Genomic DNA, 22,698 nt, shown 5'->3' with positions numbered 1-22,698 from the left:
CAATCCCAGACATCAATGGGGAAGAGAGATGAATAGAATCTTCTCCAAAGATGACAGACGAATGGTGAGCAAACATATGAAAAAATGCTTATTATCCCTAATTATAGAAATGCCAATTAAAACCACCCTGAGATATCACCTAACCCCAGTGAGAATGGCCTATATCACAAAATCTCAAAACTGCAGATGCTGGCATGAATGTGGAGAGAAAAAAACACTTTTACACTGCTGGTGGGACTGCAAACTAATACAACCTTTTTGGAAGGAAGTATGGAGAAACCTCAAAGAACCCCACCTATACCTTCCATTTGATCCTGCAATCCCATTATTGGGCATCTATCCAGAAGGAAAAACAAAAACCTTTTATTATAAAGACACCTGTACTAGGCTGTTTATTGCAGCCCAATTTACAATTGCCAAAATGTGGAAACAACCTAAATGTCCTTCAACCCAGGAATGGATTGGTAAGCTGTGGTACATGTATACCATGGAATATTATTCAGCCATAAAAATGGAGATTTTTCAGCATTTGTACTAACCTGGATGGAGGTGGAACACATTATTCTTAGTGAAACATCACAGGAATGGAGAAGTATGAATCCTATGTATTCAATTTTGATATGAAGGCAATTAATGACAATTAATGACATGGTGGGGCATGGGGGAAGGAGAGAGCAGACAGAGAAGGAGGGGAGGGGTGGGAAAGGAAAAGAAGAAAAAGAAAAAAAACAACAAAATAAAATAAAATAGTGACTAATTCTCACATAAATTGGATTTAATTTTGACCAAAGTACATTACTTAACCATTAATTTTTAATTCAACTTGTTAATATGTTGTTTAGGATTTTGCATCCTCATTTATAAGTGACATACGTTTGTAATTTCCCCTTTACAATAATATATTTTCTCCAATTTTAATATCAGGTGTACCCAGATCAAGTAGAATGATTTTGAAGTATTTTTTCTTTTTCTATTGTCTATAAGATTTGGCACGATCTGTTTTTCAAAATTATCTTTTACTTTTATTTATAAATATTAGTTGTCTATTTTTTGAGACTTTGGAAAAAAATAAGAAGAAGTTAACTGATGACTCCATACTGAATCTCAGAGTCAAAGCATTTTATAATAGACATACTCTTATTTGACAAGGTGAATGTACTTTCTTTGCATTATTATTATTATTGCTTAATATTTTGATGTAGCAATTGTCTGATTCCTTTTCTGAATGTATTTATGTTCATTTATTCTTTACAAGGTTTTTGTTTCTATTCCTTATCTTAAACATTGTTATTGTTATTAAACTTTAAGCCTTTTTTAATTTTATGAAGGCAAAAAAATGGAAACCTAATAAACAAAAAAAAAAAGAAATGAAAACTTTTCCAACTTCCAGATCTTGCCTTAGAGTAGATTCTGGAAGAGTAGAGTACAAAGAAAGAGAGAAAAGGTGTTTTAGCCATCTTCCTTATTTTCATATAACCAGAGTCTCAGTGAGTGAAAGAATCCCGAGTTAGACAATGTTGTGTATGTGTTACTGGACTGTGTTCATTAGTGAGTATGTGGGGTGTGTGTGTGTTTGTGTGTATGTGTATGGCCTGTGTGTGTGAGAGTGTGCGAACTTTGGAAACAGACCTTGCTAAGGAATATCACGCACTTACTTACAAGGCTTATTTACCACAGAAGAGCAATTTACTCACGCCAATAAATTAAATATTTAGAAGCTTATATAATGCACATTCAAATGCACAATTAATACCTTTCCGTAGTCTATTGGGTAGTAAGCAGTGATATCAATATCTGCATTATGAACAGAATGCAGAATGATACTGTATGAGTTATTTCTTTTTGTATCAGTTGAGACTGTTGCTTAATGTAATGCGCTTTGGTTCATTCACACATCTAAAATAATGGCTTGCATTCTCCTCAGGTCACCTTTCCTCTGCTGTCGCAATTCTTCTTTTTTTTTTTTTAGAAAGACTCTCTAAGTTGCTCTTGGTAGAGTGTCGTAGCATCACAGCTCACAGCAACCTCAAACTCTTGGGCTTAAGTGATTTTCTTTCCTCAGTCTCCCAAGTAGCTGGGACTACAGGCGCCCATCACAATGCCTGACTACTTTTTTGTTGCAGTTGTCATTGTGGTTTAGCTGGCCAGGGCTGGGTTCATACCCACCAGCCTCAGTGCATGTGGCTGGCACCATAACCACTGTGATACAGAAGCCCAGCCTACTGTCATATTTCTTCACTGCTCAAAGCCCTTATGTTTTCTCCTATTTCCCTTAATAACTAAAAAAAAGAAGAAAACCAAAGCAAAACAAACAAAAACCTCCCACCCTTTTATCTGCATAATGTCACCTTCAGGCCTTTCTGCTGTTTAGTACCCTGTCTCCAGAATTTGTTCAAATATAACCTAGAATACCCTGAACCTTAGAATTTTTTGTTTGATTTATTGATTTAATTTACAAACTTAAAGGTGCTCCCCTCCTTCTTTCCTTCTAAAGCAGATGAAAAGCAAAATCCACCCCCCTTAAAAACATAACCCAGAACACTCTGAACTCTGAGATCATGCCTTATAGTATCACCCCAGATTATCACATAATTGCCTGCCCGGCCAGAGCATGGCAGGGCAGAGAGATGAAGCTAAGGTGGGGAGGAGAGTAGGACAGGGATTCTTCACTTCTGGTGTGTGCATGTTTGGAGCTGCAGGGGGGAGAGATGGATGAGTTTGAGAAGAGACATTTATCCTACCTGTGTTCTGCCACATGGAGAGATGATTTAAAAAGAACAAGGAGGGTCTCTGCAGGGAGCGAAGTGGTAGAAGCTATGTTTCAGGACATTAGCACTAGAGTTGTTCTGGGAGAAGCCATAGAAATACAGGCCTAGTGGTGACCCTCACAGCAGATAGAGATCACATGACATTCTACCAGCAAGAAAAAGCTTAAAGCAGCCCATTTTGACATCTTCCCCAGGAATCTAGCTTGACTGGAGCTGTGAGCAGTAAGTTGCAGGGATCCTTCTGCTAATCAGAAGTGATCCCAATTCTTGTCCCAATGATTAACAATAATAATTAAATGGTTATTAATTATTTAAATTATAATTTGATAAAGTCATAATATTAATATTTTAGTAAAGAAAATATTCTTAGGACAATACTTGCTTCTCTATTAATAGTATACACCCTTGACACCTATCCATTAAGTTCTGGGAATTCCTCATAATGGATGAGGCAGCACATTCTACCAACCATCAGCTCTTAAGGTGCATTTTTCCTCTTCAGTAAATGCACTCACACTCTTCCTAAACTATTACCAGGTTTCCTTTAGCTCCCCTTATCTCACCTGTCTGATTGCCAAAGACTAAATGTAGGCATTTATTTTTCCTAATCCTGAAAAAATCATACCTCAGTCATTAGCAGATAAGATCCCATTAGCATGGCCTTCTAGTTACAGAGTGATGCCTAAAGAAAGGTCTTAAGATTTGGGTAATGTTCTGATTCTCATAAAAATCTAAGATCTTACCTCAGAGCATCTGAGTACAAAAGCCTCAGTAATGCAAGAGTGGAATGGCACACTTCTTAATACTTGGGTATGGAGTGAGGTGAGGTGAGGTTAAATGAAGGCTTTTCATTAATAATATATCACCATATCCCCTGGGTTTGCAATTAATCCAAGTTTACTGGGCTTATATTGAACATTAGAAGAAGCCCATCCCTTGTGGTCAGAGGGTGAGGTTGTTTTTTTTTTTTTTCCCCCAAGTGTAAGACTGGAATTGTTTCTTGATATTTTAGCAGACATTTCTTATCCACTCCTGGCATCTCTCTCTACATTAAAAAAATAATCTGGGGCTGAGGGACAGGCTCACTCTAATATTAAAATTTATAAAAGGGACTATGACATACTGAAAACTCTCTTTCTTCCAAGCCATTGGCCTATTATTTTGAGTAAAAATTAAGTTAAAATTATATTTTAAAAAAATGTATTTTGTACTTAACAGAAATTGTTTTTCAGAATTTTTTATTTCATGGGTATTATTGAAGAATATCAAATTCAGCAAGAAAAAATGAGATATGAGAAATAGAGGATAAAGGGAAATAAGAAGAATGAAGGAAAGGATGCGATGGGTGGAGAAAAAAGAATGTATTACTCCAAATAGGGATTGCTAAATGATGAGTCTACACTCTAAGACAAAAGATGTTGATGTGAACAGTGAGAAGGCAGGCATGACTCTGAGTACAGGAGAAGGGAGCTGCCTCTGAAACAGAGAGAACACTGAGACACAGAGTTGGAAAGAGAATTCTCTCTACTCATCTGACTCATTATGCAGGTGGAACCTAAATATTGGAGGAATTCTGTGCTATTTCAGATAAAAAATGATCAAAAAGCAAAGAGGTCTGTTGAGTAGTGATGCAGATTTGTCTAACTTTTCCATTTGTTTTTCCTTTTCCATTCTTCTGACTTGAACTAAGTGCATATATAATTCTGACCGAGACAAACACATCTGTGTTATGTTTCCATGGAAAATCTCTCTGTCAGCCACACCATTTACCCGCCCCCCACAAAGACCCTGAAATTCACCTGACCCTGAATATCCTGCTAATCTAGGAACATTCAAACCCCATGCACTACTGGGGAAGAACCATATTGCATAAAGACAGAGGTGGGTGTTGTGAAAATAGAAAAGGTGAAAATGAAAAAGTACATAAGCTAGGGAGAGAAAAATACGAGAGAGAGGGGTTTGGAGGCAGAGGCAGGGGTTGTTAGTTGAGAATTGAAGAAGGATGGATGGAAACCAATAAGAGGGAAAGAAGAGAAAGAAAGGGATGGAAAAAAGGAGAAATTGCTTAAATTGGGGAAAATTAAGTCCACTAGTGATAAATATGACATAGATTTGCTGACACTACTTTAGAAGGTAGAGAATGGGCTGATGTTACTATCTACACAATTTTTATTTTATTCATATTTATACTATTTGAGTGCCAAAGTTGTGTCAAAACTAAGCTGGAAAAAAAAAGTGTATATGCACAAGAGGACAGGCCTGGTGATAGATGGCCTCTTTTGGTTCACTGGGTTGGGAAAAGAGGAAATCAAGCCCCACTAACTTGGCTGTGTAATTTTCTTTCAAGAAGAAACTTGCTTTATGTTAGGTTGTGTTTTCCTATTTAACTTCTGAAGTTAGGGAGAAATCAGTGTTGTGGGACCTCCCAACTGCTTGCAATAGATTAGAAGCAATCACTATTATTTTATTGCAGGTATGTCAGACTAATAGCAGTCTTTGGAACCTTATCTATCTACTTTATTAAATGTCTCCTATTGGCAGGAAAAAATACTGAACGATTCTTTTGCCTCCTTGTGTAAGAAAGAATTCTTCTTTGAAGGCAATATCAAGACATAAGACCACCCCTGAAATAAAAGTGGGTGCAGAGTATGAGCGAGCTCATTATCCTAACCCCCATAATGAATTTTCAAAGTTAACATTGCTTTCTCATCATTTATCTCCTTTCCCCTCAAAACCATTGCTCTGAGGTTAAAAATTGGGTTAGAACATTTTAATTTAATACATTGAAAAACAAGGTTTCAAGAAATTAAATTAATTTAATTGTTCAACCAGTTAAATTAAAAGTATGTATGTTAATTTCCATATAATAAATCAATTTTAAATTAAGTTAAAAACCGTTGAATTTATTGTTCAACCAGACACAATAAAATCTAAAGTTAGAGCCTAACAACATCTACGATATTAAGCTTCTCCATAATGAGAATGCAATTGTCCTAATATGTCTATTTTTGTTTCTATGCTGAATCCATTAAAAAGATATACTCACTATTTCTAAATCATAAAACAGCTAAAACTTCTAATTGTGATCTAAATTATTCCCTCAATGTCAGTGGTGGTGAAAATGAACTTAAAAGAGGGAGATGGACTGGGTTGAAAAATCCTAGGATGTCAGGACTTGATGGAGTCTAAAAGTTGACTCCAACTTCTGGTTTAATCTGGACATCATTGAGAGAAAATGGGACATTTATGGATAAGAAACAATGTCATCTTCCAGTCACATGTCTTCTTTGGAAATGCAAAATGGAAAATAATGTGCCTTTGACAGGTCTGTAATGAGACATTTCCCCTTTTCTTTGCCCAATGTAAAAGCATTTTTCTACATCATGTATCAACTCCTGAAAGACTTGTCTACACACATTTGAATTCCCAAATACTTACAGATTTAAAAAAATGAACTTATAGATAAGTACATTTCCTTTTTGTAATGCAAATCATTTTGTTCTTAGCTCATGTAAGTCGCAAGATACAAAAATAAGAAAATGGAAAGACTTAAAACAGAATTCTTTCTAAGGAAACAGGAAATAAACAAAATTTTCTCTACTTCATCAGAATGATATTGTTTGGCTTGGTGACCATAAGTCAATGGTTAGGGCACTGGCCACATACACTGGGGCTGGACGTTTTGAACCTGGCCCAGGCCTTCTAAAACAACAATGACAACTGCATCAAAAAAATAGCCTGGAGTTGTGACGGGCACCTGTAGTCTCATCTATTTGGGAGGCTGAGGCAAGAGAATCGCTTAAGCCTAAGAGTTTGAGGTTGCTGTGAACTGTGATATCATGGCACTCTACCGAGGGTGACACAGTAAGACTGTCTCAAAAAAAAAAAATAAAATAAGAATGATAATGGTTAACATAAAACAAATTATTAAAATCATTAAACGTAATAGGCTAAATTAAAATTTTTAAAACTGAGAAAAAGTGAATAATGTATGTTAAGTTCCATATAATAAATCGATGTTTTACTGACAAAAATGTCTCATTACTTTGCAGGAGGAACTTTAAAAATAAAATATATTAGGCCATCATACAATTTAAATATGGCAAAAGGGATATAATTTAAAACCACCCTGTTTGTTCGTATTAAATGTCATTAAAAAGTCAGAGAAATGAAGGATAGAAATGTAGGAGCCGCCCATGTTGCAGCTTTTTTTTTTTTTTTTTTACAATGAATCCATTATTCTGGGATGATTTTTTTAAAAAACATTATGAAAGAAAAGTAAAGGGAGATATCAAGGTGCTGGTCTCCTCTAAACATTTTTGTCTACAAACTGTATGGACAAAATTAAGTTGAAAAATTATGAATTACAGCATTTTTCCCAATAATTAATGATCATTTGAATTAAATGCTTATGGAAAATAAAAAAAAAATCAGTCGTAGAAAAATCAGTTAATTATTAAAATATTACAGTAGTTCTCCCTTACTTGAGGTTTCCCTTTCTGCAGTGTCAGTTACCACTCCTGTATGAAAATATAAAATGGAAAATTTTGGAAATAGTTCATATGTTTTTAAGTTGTGCACTGTTCTGAGTAGCATGATGATATCTTGTACCATACAGCTTCATCCAGCCAGGGACATGATTCATCTCTCTGTCCAGTGTATCCAAATTGTACTACATTCCCCACCCATTAGCCACTTAGTAGCCGTCTCAGTTATGAAGTCAAATGTCAAGGTCTTGCAGTCCTTGTATTCATAAAGTCCTTATTTCACTTACTAATGACACCAAAAGAGTAGGGATGCCGAAAAAGAAGCTATATGAATTTGAATATGCCAAAAAGAAGCTATAAAATGTTTCCCTCACCTTTCATGGGAAAAGGTGAACATTCTTGATTTAATAAGAAAAGAAAAAAATTGTACGCTGAGGTTGCTAAGATCTACAGTAAGAACACATTTTCTATCTTTGAAATTGTTAGGAAGGAAAAATAAATTTGTGCTGGTTTTGCTGTCATACCTCCAAATGCAAAGGTGACAGCCATGATGCATGATAAGTGATTAGTTAAAAAGGAAGAGGCATCAAATTCATGGTTGGAAGACATGAATAGAAGCATGTTTCAACTGACAGCAATCTTGTTGGGTATTACTGGTGATTTCAGGCATCCACTGGAGGTCTCAGAACGTATTCCCAAACATAAGATGGTCACTATATTTGAAATATAATCAAAGTAATATTTGACAAGTCTATTTCCTGTAATGGTCAACTGGCAGACTGTCTAAAGAGAGGGAGTTGTGAGAAGTCACAGGAGGAGCTGAAGATGACCATTTCTTTTGCCAAGACTGAACAGAGCCAGTTACAGGATACCCCAACTTTGTTACTGCTTTATTCAAAATTGTTCCTTGTTCAGAACCCTGATATTTTTCAAAAAATGACCAAATCTTCAAAATTCCAGTTCACTTTTTTTTTTTTTTGTAGAGACAGATTCTAGGGTGCTGGCCCCATATACTGAGGGGGGTGAGTTCAAACCCAACCCCGGCCAAACTGTAACAACAACAACAACAAAAAAAATCCAGTTCACTTTTTAAATCCCATGAATGTTCCACAGCTGCTTGTCTTTAGACAGAGACTATTTAGATTCCAAGGTGATGACACAGTCCTGCATTCCTATTTTCAAACTCATAGCAGTATATGCAATTTCTTTAGAAAGTGATTACCTTTCCTGGGGACACACACCTCCCCAGAGCCTTGCGTAGGGCCCCCGTGACATCCTTGTTCCTGAGGCTATAGATGAGTGGGTTGAGCATGGGTGTGAGGATGGTGTAGAAGGCAGACACAGCTTTGTCCTGGTCGGGGGTATGGTAAGAGTGGGGCAGTACATATGTGTACATAGCAGCCCCATAGAAGAGACTGACGACCACCATATGTGAGGAGCAGGTGGCCACAGCCTTTCGCCTTCCCTCTGTCTCATGCATCCTATAAACAGTAATGAGAATTCTTGTGTAGGATGCTGAGATAACAGAGAAAGGGATGAGGAGCATCAGGATACAGCAGACATACATGGCTGTCTCATAGGTAGATGTGTCCATACAGGAGAGCTTCAGAAGGGCAGGGACCTCACAGAAGAAGTGGTTGATTTCCCGAGAGGCACAGAAGGGGAACTGCATGGTGACTGGGGTGAGCAAGAATCCATCGATAGATCCTCCCAACCAGGCTGCTGCCACAATCAATGAGCACACCTTGCGGTTCATAAGGATAGGGTAACGCAGAGGGTTGCAGATGGCTACATAGCGGTCGTAGGACATGAGTCCCAGGAGGAAAAACTCAGCTCCTGCCAAAGTCAGGTAGAGGAAGTGTTGGGCAGTGCATCCTGCAAAGGAAATGACCCTCTGGCTCATCACCTGATCAACCAGCATCTTAGGCACAATGGTGGAAATGTAGAGGATGTCCATGAGGGAAAGCTGGCTGAGAAGGAAGTACATGGGGGTGTGGAGGCGACTGTCTATGTGGATGAGAATGATCATGACAGTGTTGCTGGCTATGGAGATCACAAAGACCACGAGAATGAGGGCAAAGAGAAGCCCAGGGAAACAGGTGCTGCTGAACAAACCCAAGAGGACAAAGTCTGCATACATGGAATAATTACCCCATTCCATAGTTCTGTAAGGGATACAAAAGAGAAAGACAGATGTGATAGGGAAATTTGGAAAAATATCTGTTCCTGAAACATTATGATGTGGTCATGGACATATCAAAAGATAAAAATCTCTAACATATTCAATAACATAGAGAAGGAAGGAATCCTCCCCAACACATTCAATGAAGCAAATATCATCCTGATTTCAAAACCAGGAAAGAATCCAACAACAACAACAACAATGACAAAAATATAGACCAATAAAATTAATAAAAATCTTTTCAAAAATATTCAATAAAATCCTACCAAACAGAATACAGTGACACATTAAAAAAATTATACATCATGATCAAGTGGGTTGTGTTCTAGGGATGCAAGGTTTGTTCAACCTACGTACATCCCTAAAAGTAATTCACCACATGAATACAATAAAATACAAAGATCATATGATTCTTTCAATTGATGTAGAAAAGGCTTTTGACAAAATCCAACATTGCTTTCTGACAAGGACACTTACGAAAATGGACAAAGACAGGACATTTCTTAAACTGATATATGCCATCTACAATAAACCCACAGTCAATATCATATTGAATGGAGTAAAACTGAAAGCATTTCCATTTAGAACTGGAACTAGACATGGATGCCCACTGTCACCACTGCTATTCAACATAGTGCTGGATTGTTGCCCTTGGTAGAGTGCTATGGTGTCATAACTCATAGCAACCTCAACCTCTTGGGTTCAAGTGATCCTCTTGCCTTAGTCTCCCAAGTAGCTGGGACTACCGGTACCTGCCACAGTGCCAACTACTTTTAGAAATGAGGTCTCTCTCTGGCTTAGGCTGGTCTCAAACTTGTGAGCTCAGGCAATCCACCAGCCTTGGCCTCTCAAAGTGCTAGGATTACAGGTATGAGTGCTTAGCCAATTCTGTATATTCTAATGGACACAGAGAAGGCTAAACTCTTGCTCTTTGCAGATGACATGATCTTATACCTGGAAAACCTCAGGGACCTCAACTACAAAGCTCTTAGTAGAGATCAAGAAATATAATAATGTCTTGGGATACAAAATCAATATCCACAAATGAGTAGTTTTCATAAATGCGAATAATAGTCCAGCTGAGAATAAAATCAAAGACATATCTTTCACAGTAGCTTTGAAGCAAATAAAATACCTGTGACTATAGGATGTGAAGGATCTCTATAAAGAGAACTATGAAAACCTAAGAAAAGAAATAGCAGAAGACATATACAAATGGAAGAATATACCATATTTGTGTCTGGAAAGAATCGATGTTATTAAAATGTCCATACTACACAAAGTGATCTACAGATTTAATGCAATCCTCATCAAAGCACCAAAATCACACTTCGAAGAACTTGAAAAAAAAAGTACATCATTTCATATAGAATCAGAAAAAAAAACAAATAGCCAGTATAATTTTAAGAAATAAAAACGTATCTGGAGGCATCATGCTACTAGACTTCAGGTTATACTACAAGTCTATAGTGATCAAAAAAGCATGGTACTGGCACAAAAATAGAGATATAGACCTATGGAATAGAATAATCTAGAGATAAATACAGTCACATATTGTCATCAAATTTTTGATAAACTAAACAAAAGCATGACTGGGGAAAAGAATTCCTACTTAATAAATGGTTCTGGGAGAATTGGTTAGCCACATACAGAAGACTGAAATTAGATTCACATCTCTCAGCATTGACAAAACTTGACTCTTTCTGGATAAAAGATTTAGATTTAAGGCATGAAGCAATAAAAATTCTAGAAGAGAGTATGGGAAAAAGTTTGACAATATCAGTTTGGGAAAATATTTTGTGAAGAAGATCCGCTTGGCAACTGCAGAAACATCAAAAATAAATAAATGAGGCCGGATGCAGTGGCTCACACCTGTAACCTAGCACTTTGGCAGGCCAAGGTGGGTGGATTGCCTGAGTTCACAGGTTTGAGATAAGCCTAAGCCAAAGTGAGACCTTGTCTCTAAAAAACCCCCAACTAAAGAAACCGCAACTAAAGCAAATAGACAGCCTTCAGAGTGGGAGAAGATATTTTCATACTATGAATCTGACTAAGGGCTGATAACTAGAATCTAAGGAGATCTCAAATTAATCAACAAGAAAAGAGCAAACAATCCCATTTATAAGTGGGTGAGAGACTTGAATAGAAACTTCTCTGAAGATGACAGATGAGTGGGCAACAAACGCATGAAAAAATGCTCATTACTAATCATCAAAGAAATGTAAATCAAAGCCACGCTGAGATGTCATCTAACTACAGGGAGAAAAACTCTCATCACAAAGTCCTGAATCTGCAGATGCTGGCATGGACGTGGAGAGAAGGGAACAGTTTTGCACTGATAGTGGGACTGCAAACTAATACAACATCTATGGAAAGAAGTATGGGGAATCCTCAGAGCTAAAAATCAATCTTCCATTTGGTCCTGTAATCCCATTACTAGGATCTACCCAGAAGAAAAAAATCGTTTTACCACAAGAACATTAGCACCAGAATTTTTATGGCAGCTCAATTTACAATTGACAAGATGTGGAAGCAACCCAAGTACTCAGCAACCCATGAATGGATTAATAAACTATGGTATATGTATCCCATGGAATACCATTCAGCCATAAGAAAAGATGGAGACTTTACATCTTTCGTATTTACTTGGATGGAGTTGACATACACTCTTCTTAGTAAAGTGTCTCAAGAATGGGTAAAAAAGTATCTAATGTACTCAATACTAATATGAAACTAATATAGAAAAAACTATACTTTTGCGTGAAAGAAAAAACACAGATATATTCTAGCTAACGGGAGGGAGTGAAGGGAGAATGAGGGAGGGTGAATGACAGGATCTCACTTAATATGCACAGGGTTAGGGTGTTTAGTACACCCTGTGGGTGAAGGGGTCAAGTACAACTTGAACTTTACCTTAAAAATGAAAATAATCTAACCTAAACATTTATACTCTCATATTAATCTGAAATTAAAAACAAAGTCAGATAAGGGCTTCAACAAGTTTATGTACAGTGTCAGGTGAAAAAACTTACTCTTCAATTGTCAGGTTCCATATGGAAGAATCTTTATTCCAGTAACACTTATAGGCCTCTTGTCCCCCACTTCATTCAGTGTAATATAGGAGAGTAAGGGAGACTAAGGAACTCATGTCTAGGAGAAACCTGGGCATAAATAACTAAGTTTCCTCCAGCTTCTTTTCTAATTGGTCTGCCTGACAGAGGGTGCCTTTTGGGCTGTTGAGAAGCTTGACATTATGTTGGTTAATTTAACTCCAATGTGAATATTTTCAAAAATGTAAATTACAGTTATATCCCATCTTGAACCTTTTATCCATCATTAATAAATCTGAAAAACAAAAAGAAAAACAAAAACAAAAAAGAAAAACCAACCAACCAAATAAAAATACATAAATCTCATCTCTTGAAATTCAAAACTTTTTTTTAAAAAAAATAGCCTAAATAGGATTGTACTCTGTCTCATTATAACATTATTCACTTGATGATAATATGTTTGACTTCCCGACCGTTGCTTGCTAATTTAGAAGTTGTGATGAAGCAATTTTATGTCCTTTTGGCTCCACCCTAGATGTCTCTCCCTCCACTAGGATCTTGTTCTCAGAATCCACTTTGAAAACCACCAATCAATAGCATGTAGTCTGCCTGTGGAAGGATAATCACATTGATTTTATCTAATTTACAGCATTCTTTATATTTTTTTTTTGCAGTTTTTGGCCAGGACCAGGTTTAAGCCTGCCACCTCTGGTATATGGGGCCAGCATCCTACTCCTTTGAGCCACAGGTGCCACCCTAATTTACAGCATTCTTCTCCCATTTGTTCCCTATAGAGCTTGAGAGATTAACTTGTATCTAGCAGATGTTGGGTACTTGAAACTAATGATTATATTTTGAAGAATAAAGCACAAGAGCTCTGAACTCTGGGAAACAATCTGATAATTAGTAGGGAGAAAGCAATCAAGGGGAAGAATAATGTTTAGGGTCAAGCAATGTTTTTTCCTTCTTTTAGTGGAAAACAACTGATTAAATAACATACAACTCAATCAGCACAGTTAAATGAGATGGGAGCAATAATTAATATATAACTTTTTAGTAGAAAAAAGAGGAAAAAAAATTTAAACAATTTAGAAATATTGTTTCCCCAAAGAGGAACTTTTCTATTAAAGGTGAAGTTAGATTTTGCATATGTAGCTATATCAGCTGAATAATATTTTGCCATATTTATGAACACTTTTGGATTATTTGGACAACTTCTCTCAGCATCATGTAGATCTGCAGTACACATATGGAAGCTGTGAGCCTTATGAAACTGTGGAGTACACAACACAGGACTGTTCTTCATTGAGATGTGCTATAAGTACAAAGACATATATCTGTATATATAAAACATTTGTTAAAACTTTTTATTTTAAATACACGATATAATCATAGTATTTTGGATACATTAGGATAAGTATTATATGTTAAAAATAGTTTCATTTGTTTATTTCTACATTTTTAATGTTTCTGCTACAAAATTTAAAATTATTTCTATGTCTTCTCTGAGATTTCCACTGGAGAGCACTAGCCTAGAGGTATCCCTTTCCCAGAATATGACAGCTCCAAATGTCTCCATCCAAACAAGTCCCCCAGAAATGAACGCACTCCAAATTAGACAGAATTGAATAAAAACTTCAGGTGTAATACCAAATTATCAAAATAATTATGTAATGTGTATACAATGACCTACAAACACATAAAAAGAATGTTTAGTGGTTCGTGAAGATTATATACCTTTCTCAACAACATTAACTAGAAGATGGCTTTATCCATTGTATAGATGAAAAAAAATAAGTGAGTCCTAAAGGGCGTAAGTAACTAGATTCCCTACAGCACGTGGCTCTAGTTAACCAGAGATAGTACAATTGCTCTATGCTGTTTCCCAATAAACCAGAATGGACATTAATTCCTGAGACACCCTGGGTAAGTCAAAGGTGTGAGTTCTACAGGCCCCTAAAAGAATGTATGAACATGTCCCCTACCTTTAAGGAACCTAGAACTAAGGCACAAGGGCACTTTAAAAATAGTTTTGTTAGGACATCTGCACTTTTGACTTCTTCCTTCCCACTGTAATGAAAAATGTGAAAAAGTCAGAACATGTGAGAAAAGAACAATGGATGTGATGAAAGCTGAAGCTCAGTGACTGGTACACAGGAAATTTACACCAAAGCCCCTCTGTGCATTTCACCACAATTATGCCAGGAAAACATAACTAAAAAAGTGAATTCTCAGCAAGGCTTTTATTGTTGAGACCCACCTCTCCATACATTTTTCTACTTTCTCATTTTTTGTTAATGTACAGTTTTACATCAGAGCTTTTCACTAGCTGTTTTGCCGATGAGTGTCCTGGTTCTATTACAGTCCTCCTGCCCGCCCCCCACCCTCTTCTTTTACTATGTTAAACCACTTGGGAAATTAAAACTAAATAGTTCAGCAGCACTCTACATGGAGAGAGGTAAATGCCCATTCAGTCCTGCTTCTAAATAGCTTAATAAGAGCAAGGTCCTTGGAGGACTGTGCTTGTTATTTTTCTATAAATCCAGAGGATGGTAGATGGTCAACGGAGGCCAAGCACTGTGACTGTTGGTCTATATGGAATATTGAATAAGCCCAGGAGTGACAACTGGGCTCAAAAATCTGCCTATCAGGGTAGAGGTATCCCCAGCCCTGACCATAAGTATTCCTGGCACTGAAACTCACTAATGAGACCCTGGAGACCTCCACAGAACTCCTCACAAATGGGAGATTTGGGTGACCCCATTATTACTCAATAATTATTCAGATTTTAAGAGCTACTTCTGTCAGTCAGTATCGATCCATGCCCCAGATTTAAAAATTACAGAGTAGTGTAATAATATTCAATAATATTTGGAAAATAAGAGGAAAAGAATTAACTGAAATCTCTATGACACCCTACAATAACTATTTTTACATCTGTGAATAATTTTAAACTTTGATATACTTTCAATTATATATATGTGCATAAAACACCTTTCATATGTAGATGTGCTGTCTTTACACAGAATATAGCAATGACTGAATGATAATGACATGCATTTACTTAATTATTCTTCAGTTGGTTAACATTCACATCATTTATGTTTGCTTACAATATACAATTCTATGAGGTTAATTCTTTGGGATGGCCCATGGAAGAAAGGTTATTTGGCCTCAGAAACCTATTACCAAGTTGTTAAAAAAAGTTGTTGACCAGTGATGATGACCAGCAGAGCACATCGGTGGTGCTGGGCTTGCCCCAGCAGTTAGCCCTGGTAATAAAACTTGCATTAGTATGAATTTCTTTCATTATTAAGAAACTTGGACATATTACTATGTGCATTGTTTTTGTCTTTTGATTACTTATTTTTGGATTTGATTGTACATGACCATTGTATGACCTGTGCCCTTTTCTATATTGATAATTTATCAGAACCAATAGATTTTCTTTATTGAATAAGAACATCCTTTGCATGTAATATTTCTTGCAATTTTTTTTACCTAAACTATCATGTGTAATTGTAAATTTTTATTCAAGGCCAAAAAAGTTAAAATATTTATGTAGCTAGGACATTATTTTGTCCCTTTATCCTGTAAGTTTATTTTGAAAAGTTATTCTCTGTCTAGGTGTATGATTAATATATAATTCTACTTTTATTTCATTTATAGTTTTAAAAATGTATAATATTTTAATATGTCTAGAATCTATTTTATCTTTGTTAAAAATTATAGAACTACCAGTTTCTTTATAAGGCCAAGTATATATTTTTTTTCCTTTAAGATCATGACAATGAGCTCTAATTTCTAGTTCTTCAAATAAGCAAATCAATTATAGTGTGAGTGATGAATAGAAATGACTTTCTCACTGAAACAACTTCTTTATGTTGATGTGGTAACACTTCATCATGGGTAAAATTAATTTCATTAATTGAATTCTATAGGTACTAAAAAACAGATGGATGTTAGTTGAGCCTTAATTAATACTGTAATAGCAATGACAATTCCCTTTTGGAATCTCACTGTTCATGTCTTTCCTCTGTATACAGCAGAATGAATAGTAGATAGCCAGTTTTCTTTTTCCTTTTCCTTTTTTGATGTTTTCATTACCCTGCCAGTCTTTGGTCTATACTAAAGATAGGCACACTCCTTGGTGACCACTTTGGAAGATGTTTGAGAGTGCTACAAGTCTGAACTAGACAGGCCATGAGGATAACTGATGTAGACAGGGAATGTCTTGGGAAAATGTGCTTAAGTGGTGACCCTCACTATGTAAACTGTTGAATCCTCTCTAAATTGATCCATTATGTATCCTCCACAGAATATTTCCATATGGAGTCTCACTCATAATTGAGGCAAAAAAGGTTTTTTCTAATATAAAATCATTTAAGGAATGTTTAGAGTAGTAGAGATATTTTACTTAAAGCAAAGGGACTATCATTCATTTTGAAAGAAGACCAAGGGCACAATCACCTTCTCAGTTTTATCTTGAGAAAAATTAAACCTGAGGTTTCCCCTGTGTATTTCCTGCCTTTAAATCACTTTATCTTTGACCTTTCATATGTAATATTGTGAACATTAAACATAGTTTAGGATTAGAAACTCAGTTTTTCATCCTATCTTCATCATTTTCAATCTTCTGAATGTCTAACAAACCACTCACATACTCTCTGCCATGGGTCTCCAATAATTTCTTTTGTTGTTGTTGTTGTTGCAGTTTGGTCGGGGCCAGGTTCAAACCCACCACCCTCGGTATATGGGGCCGGCGCCCTACCCACTGATCCACAGGTGCCGCCCGGGTCTCCAATAATTTCTAATTATCAAACAAGAAACTGCAGTACAGTAGTTTCTTGGAGTAAGATATGGAGGATTTTTCTAACAAAACCATTTTTAGAAATATACATGTATATGAATTACCTGAGAAGGTGAAATACTACACAAATTCACAAAAATTCTCTCCCATTAAACATTTTAAAATCATGTAAATGAAGATGCCGTTCCGACAATGGAAATTTTGTTGAATCTTTACTTTGAAACAAATGAAGTTTCCTGAGCAGAAAAATCAATTACATTCTGATGTACACGGTAGATAATTAAGTCCATCCTAGCAGATGAGAGAAGAAATGAGGTCAAAGGATAAAAAGTTTAGATGAGTAAGGTTGATCTACAAATACCTAAAATTAGAACTCTGAGACATATCAAATTCAATATTTCCAGTATTGCCTTAAATTTAACCAGTTTTCCAGAAACTGTAGAATCTGACAATTAAAACATCCTATGATTGACTAATATAAACTTCTCAAAATTACTTACCTTACACGGAGCTTCCCCAAACCTGATGATCTGAATCTGAAGATCAAGTACCTACTGTTCAAAGAAGTATCTTATAGAAATAAAGTAGTTGTAATTGTTCGGCATTGGTTTTTATTCAGTAAGTGTGGGCAACAAAGAAGGCACAGATTAGACCTTCCAAACTGAAGACTTTCCGTATCCTGAAGTGAAGCAAAGAGGAGAGGAGAGAGTATAGGAATTAAAAAATAAAGAAGGTCAGTGGCTTGAGCATGGGATTACATCTTGTTTCATAGAAGAAGGATCAGTCTCTAACTCAAAAGAGATCTTTTGAAATATGTAAGGATAGAGGGACAGATTGAGAGGCTAGAAAGCCACAAACCCAAATCTTTAAATTTCTAATGATGATGAAGTAGGGGAAGTTGACAGCAGTTACATCATGTAGGCTGTTAAAACAAAATAGATCTACTTACTTAAATAGAATAGCTTGCATCATGGTGGTGGACCAGTACTCCCATTTGGAGAAAAACTTACATCAGAATATCTGTCCCTGGGGGATCTTTGTCCCTAACCTACAATTACAAAGTTCATATAAGTGTGACAACCTTTTTCCCCTTACTTATTTTTTAATTTAGAAAAATGTAACCTTTCAAATTATAAAGAATTGCACAAATTAAACCCCTAGGTAAATTAGATAATAGACAAAATCAACTCAAATTAAATTAGATTTTCCTTTACTTTATTCATGGAATTGTTTTGGTAGGTTTTTTCATTTTTTACATTTCCAATCATTACACATTTGTCTCTTTAAAGAATAGAGAAAAATCCAAACTTCCTAAGAAAGGATTGTCTGCTAAATCTACTGCATTTGAGGCCCACCCCAAATGGTATGTGATCATCTTGTCTTTCTTATAACTTGTAGTATATTACAAGCAGATTTGCAACCTTGCAAAGTATTTAAAACATATAGTCAATGAGTAAAAGGAATAAGAAAGCCATAGGATGGACTTATTTACTTACTTTATGGGCAATAAGATCACTTTTTCTCTCTTTTCTTACATTTTACTTTGGGGGAAAAACCTTAGATTTTAGGCTTTGCTGTGATGTTATTTACCACTTTATTATCTCACTGTAACAGAGTAGTCACCTCCCCTATCATAGATATATAGAAGCATAGAACTGAGTGTGGGGGGTATGTAAGTGAGAGAATGGTCTGTGAAAAAAATTCAGCAAAAATGTTTTCTGTCTCTTTAAATCTTCCCCCACTATTTTTTTGGGGGGGAGCTGAGACCTGAAGGGCAGGGGAATGTCTTTTGTTCTTTGTGCTGCAGGAGAGGTTCCACTGAACTGAGCAGTGGCCTGGTGCCTAGCAGGTAGAGGTCGCTTTGTCTTTTGCAAAGATGGGACAATTAAAATTATTAATTGTAGTTGAAATACAATAGCCTAGAACTGAGGGCTTTCCCTTTAAAAGCTCTGCACTTCTGCTTTTATAGAAGAGGATGGCATTTTTTAGAGACATGAGTCTCCATCCTTCTCCTTTGCTGGAAAGTTAATAAACTTCTCTTTACTTGTCATAAAATCTCTTGTCTGTGTTCTTCTGCCTTCTCTCCAGGGCAAGTTTAAAGATTTTGATAGAATCCCCTCTTTAAGAAGTTTAAAACTAAAAGTAAGAAATTGAGGCAAAATTAACATAAGTAGAGTATTTATTTGGGTTCAGCTTGAAGATTGTAGCCCAAGAGCATAAATTCAACTTGCCCAATATGTACTCCAGTTAGCAGTTACAAGTGTATTTTTAGAGAAAGGAGAGGCAATTCCTAGGTTGTTTACCTATTATTTTTGTTAAAATAACATTGCCTTTTGTATCACAAATTCCTGGAACAGTTAGGCAGCTAGTCAGGAGCAAACTGCTTTTGAGCAACTGCTCCCAGGAATTAGTGAAGTCCCATGCTCATGTCTGTATAAGCCTGAACAATTTTGCAAACCTCACAGAGCTCAGACTGCTATGAGCTACTTTCTCTTCTAATGTGGAATTCACAGTTACATCACTCTTGTATTTCAATGAGTGGGAGTTAGAATTAATATTGTATATTTGGAGAGTTTTCTTTAAGGTTAATATTTCTTTAAGAATTAATATTGTATAATTTGGGGAGCTTTCTTTAAGGAAAAGACTACTGTTAGTCTTTCTCTGAATCTGGCAGGTCTGGACTTCACTAAGCAAAGAAAAGAACTCTCCTTGCTTTTCTGGTTCTGTTAAAACATTCCTTCCAGATTACAGAAGATTTCCAGCAGATGAACTTTGTTTCCTTGTGCCATACCCCAAGTTATTGAGCTGCACTTACTCCACACCCCAATTGCTTTTCTATAAAAGCCTCTTACCCTAACTCAGGGCTAACACCAGGCATTCTGCTCACAGATGCTCTTAATAAATCCCTGCTATGAGCTCTACTCAGCCTGGTTCTTGGTAGCATCTTCAAACTAATATTTGGTGCTAAGTTTAACCACAGAGAACCTGCAGGAAGTCTCTCTTTTTCATTGCTGGCTCTGCATCCACCACCAGGTCACTGCAGCTTCTTGTCCATTTTCTTTTTCAGCAAGTAGCTCTGACTTTCCCTCCCAGGGGTTCTTATTTGTTTTCTGAAGTCCTACCATTGGTCAGGAATCCCTCTCTCACTGGCCCCTGGGCCCACTCCTGGACTTTCTCTAACTTTGGGGATATCTGGATTAGACAATGTCTTCTAATCTCTCTGGGTAGTCTGACTGAGACTGGGGTGCCCTTTCTCCCCTGGTCTGCCCTGAATGTCCTTGTCCTCACCTAGCCCTCTCCACAACCTAGACACTCTCGGTCATGCACCCTTTAGTACCTAAGCATCTCAATTTCTTCTGTAACACAGCTGGGCCTAAATACAAATTTAATAATGACCCTCAATGGCCTGACAATGGCATCCTTTTATTTAAGTATCCTTTGAGACCTTGACAATTTTTGCCACTATAATGAAAAATGGTCAGAGTCCCATGTTTAGGCCTTCTTCACTCTTTGAAAATTTCCCTCTCAGTTTCCTCCTCCTTGTTTGCTTGACAATAGTTAGTCACTGTCCCTAGTTTGCTTCTTTATAATTGCTACTCTAGAGGGCACAGCTGGTAGTTTTTGAGATTTATTTGTATTTATGAAAGATCAAAACTAAAGTGAACATGTAACAATTCATGGCTAGCCTTAAAAATTCTCTTGACGGGCAGGGAGCAGTGACATCGCGGACCCCCGGCCCGGCTGTGGCTGTGGCACCGTGGCAGGGTAGTGGCCACGGCGGCGGCTGTGCCCGGCTGTAGCAGAGGCAACAGCGGCAGCCCTGAGCAGGGTGAGATGGACTCAGTGGCAGCAGCGTGGAAGCCCGGCAGGACCTGGAGCTTCACGCATGTTGCTGGCACTGAGGCGTCTGCCTCTTGCTTGGCTTCTAGCTCACGGCCCTGGCTGGGCAGGGCAGAACACTCCCAGGGAGGGGCAGAGCTGTAGGGGGTCCTCAGACTGCAGCTCTTGGGCCACATGAGGCGGTGTGATTGTATTTGTTCCCGTTTTGCTTTTTACTTCAAAACAAGATTTTTAATCACAGGCAGCACCTGTGGCTTAAGGATTAGGTCGCCGACCTCATAAACAGGAGGTGGAGAGTTCAAACCGGGCCCCAGCCAAAAACAAACAAACAAACAAAACCCAAAAAAGGGCATCCTCCTAGATCTCTGGAAGAGCTGCACAGGGACCGGTGATAGGCACCCTCCCGGACCTCCATAAGAGCTGCCCTGGGACCTGGGATAGGCACCCACCTGGACGTCCAGAAGAGCTGCACCAGGACCATGATTGGCACCAACATGGACATCCAGAAGAGCTTCCCCACGACCAGTGATTGGCACCCTCCTGTACCTCCCTAGGAGCTGCGCTTGCCAGGACCCTGGTAAGAGCTGTGCCCCACCCACCAGACCTACCCACGCCCTGACCAGGAACTTGGTGAGCCGGGCAACCCCACATCCGCCCTTCTGTACCCTCCCTTTCTCCACACTGGCCCACTTGTCTGGCCAGGGACTCAGGTAGCCGCATGCCCTCTGGAGCCTCCGTGCCTCTGCACAGAGCCCTTTTCCTGGCCAGAGGCTGCTGGAACTTTGTGTCATCTGTGCCAAAGTCATTGGGTGCCAGGCACTCCCAGAACCACGTGCACCACCCCCCTGCCCTGATGCTGGATCTGGAGCTGCTCCCACAACCAGAACTCCCTGGCTGGGGCACCCCAGAAGAGCTATACAGGGTCACTTCCTACAAAGATCCAGCAACAATAGAGTGATCCCCCTGGGGTCTAATCTTGGAGAGATACCACCCCAACTCTGAGGATGGCCAGAGGCAAAGGTGAAAAACAATCATGAGATGAAATCAAGGGAAAAACTCTGGCAATATGAATAATCAGAGTACATCAACTCCCCCAAGGAACAATGGGGCAGACACAGCACAAGATCCCATGCACAAACAAATAGCTGAGATGTCAGAAATTGAATTCAAAATCTGGATACCAAATAAAATCAAATTAGAATTCCAAGCAGTAACCCAAAAAATGTCTCAAGAATTCAATGAATTCAAAAACCAAATGACCAAAGATTTTGACACATTGAGACAAGAAGTTGCAGCCCTCAAAGATCTGAGAAACACGGTAGAATCCCTCAGTAACAGAATGGAGCAAGCAGAAGAAAGGATTTCTGACATTGAAGACAAAGCTTTCAAATGCTCCCAAACTCTCAAAGAGGAGGAGAAATGAAGGGCAAAAACAGATCACTCTCTCAGAGAGCTCTGGGACAATTAGAAGAAAACCAATATTCGTCTTATAGGGATCCCTGAAAGCAATGAAGTGGCTTCACAAGGCACAGAGTCTCTTCTTCATGAGATTATGAAAGAG

General features: G+C 37.7%; 1 protein-coding gene across 1 annotated transcript; it reads right to left on the bottom strand.

Moving 5' to 3' along the window:
- Nucleotides 1-8,371: 8,371 nt before the first annotated feature.
- LOC128572887 (olfactory receptor 2T27) lies at nt 8,372-9,425 on the bottom strand. The gene has a single exon (XM_053573017.1). The coding sequence runs from the start codon at nt 9,414-9,416 to the stop codon at nt 8,463-8,465; it is 954 nt and encodes a 317-aa protein (XP_053428992.1). The 5' UTR covers nt 9,417-9,425; the 3' UTR covers nt 8,372-8,462.
- Between the last annotated feature and the right edge of the window lie 13,273 nt (nt 9,426-22,698).

The sequence above is a fragment of the Nycticebus coucang genome, chromosome 20 (assembly GCF_027406575.1).
Source record: "Nycticebus coucang isolate mNycCou1 chromosome 20, mNycCou1.pri, whole genome shotgun sequence".
Taxonomy (NCBI): Eukaryota; Metazoa; Chordata; class Mammalia; order Primates; family Lorisidae; genus Nycticebus; species Nycticebus coucang.
This window is presented reverse-complemented; position numbering and strand designations above follow the sequence as displayed.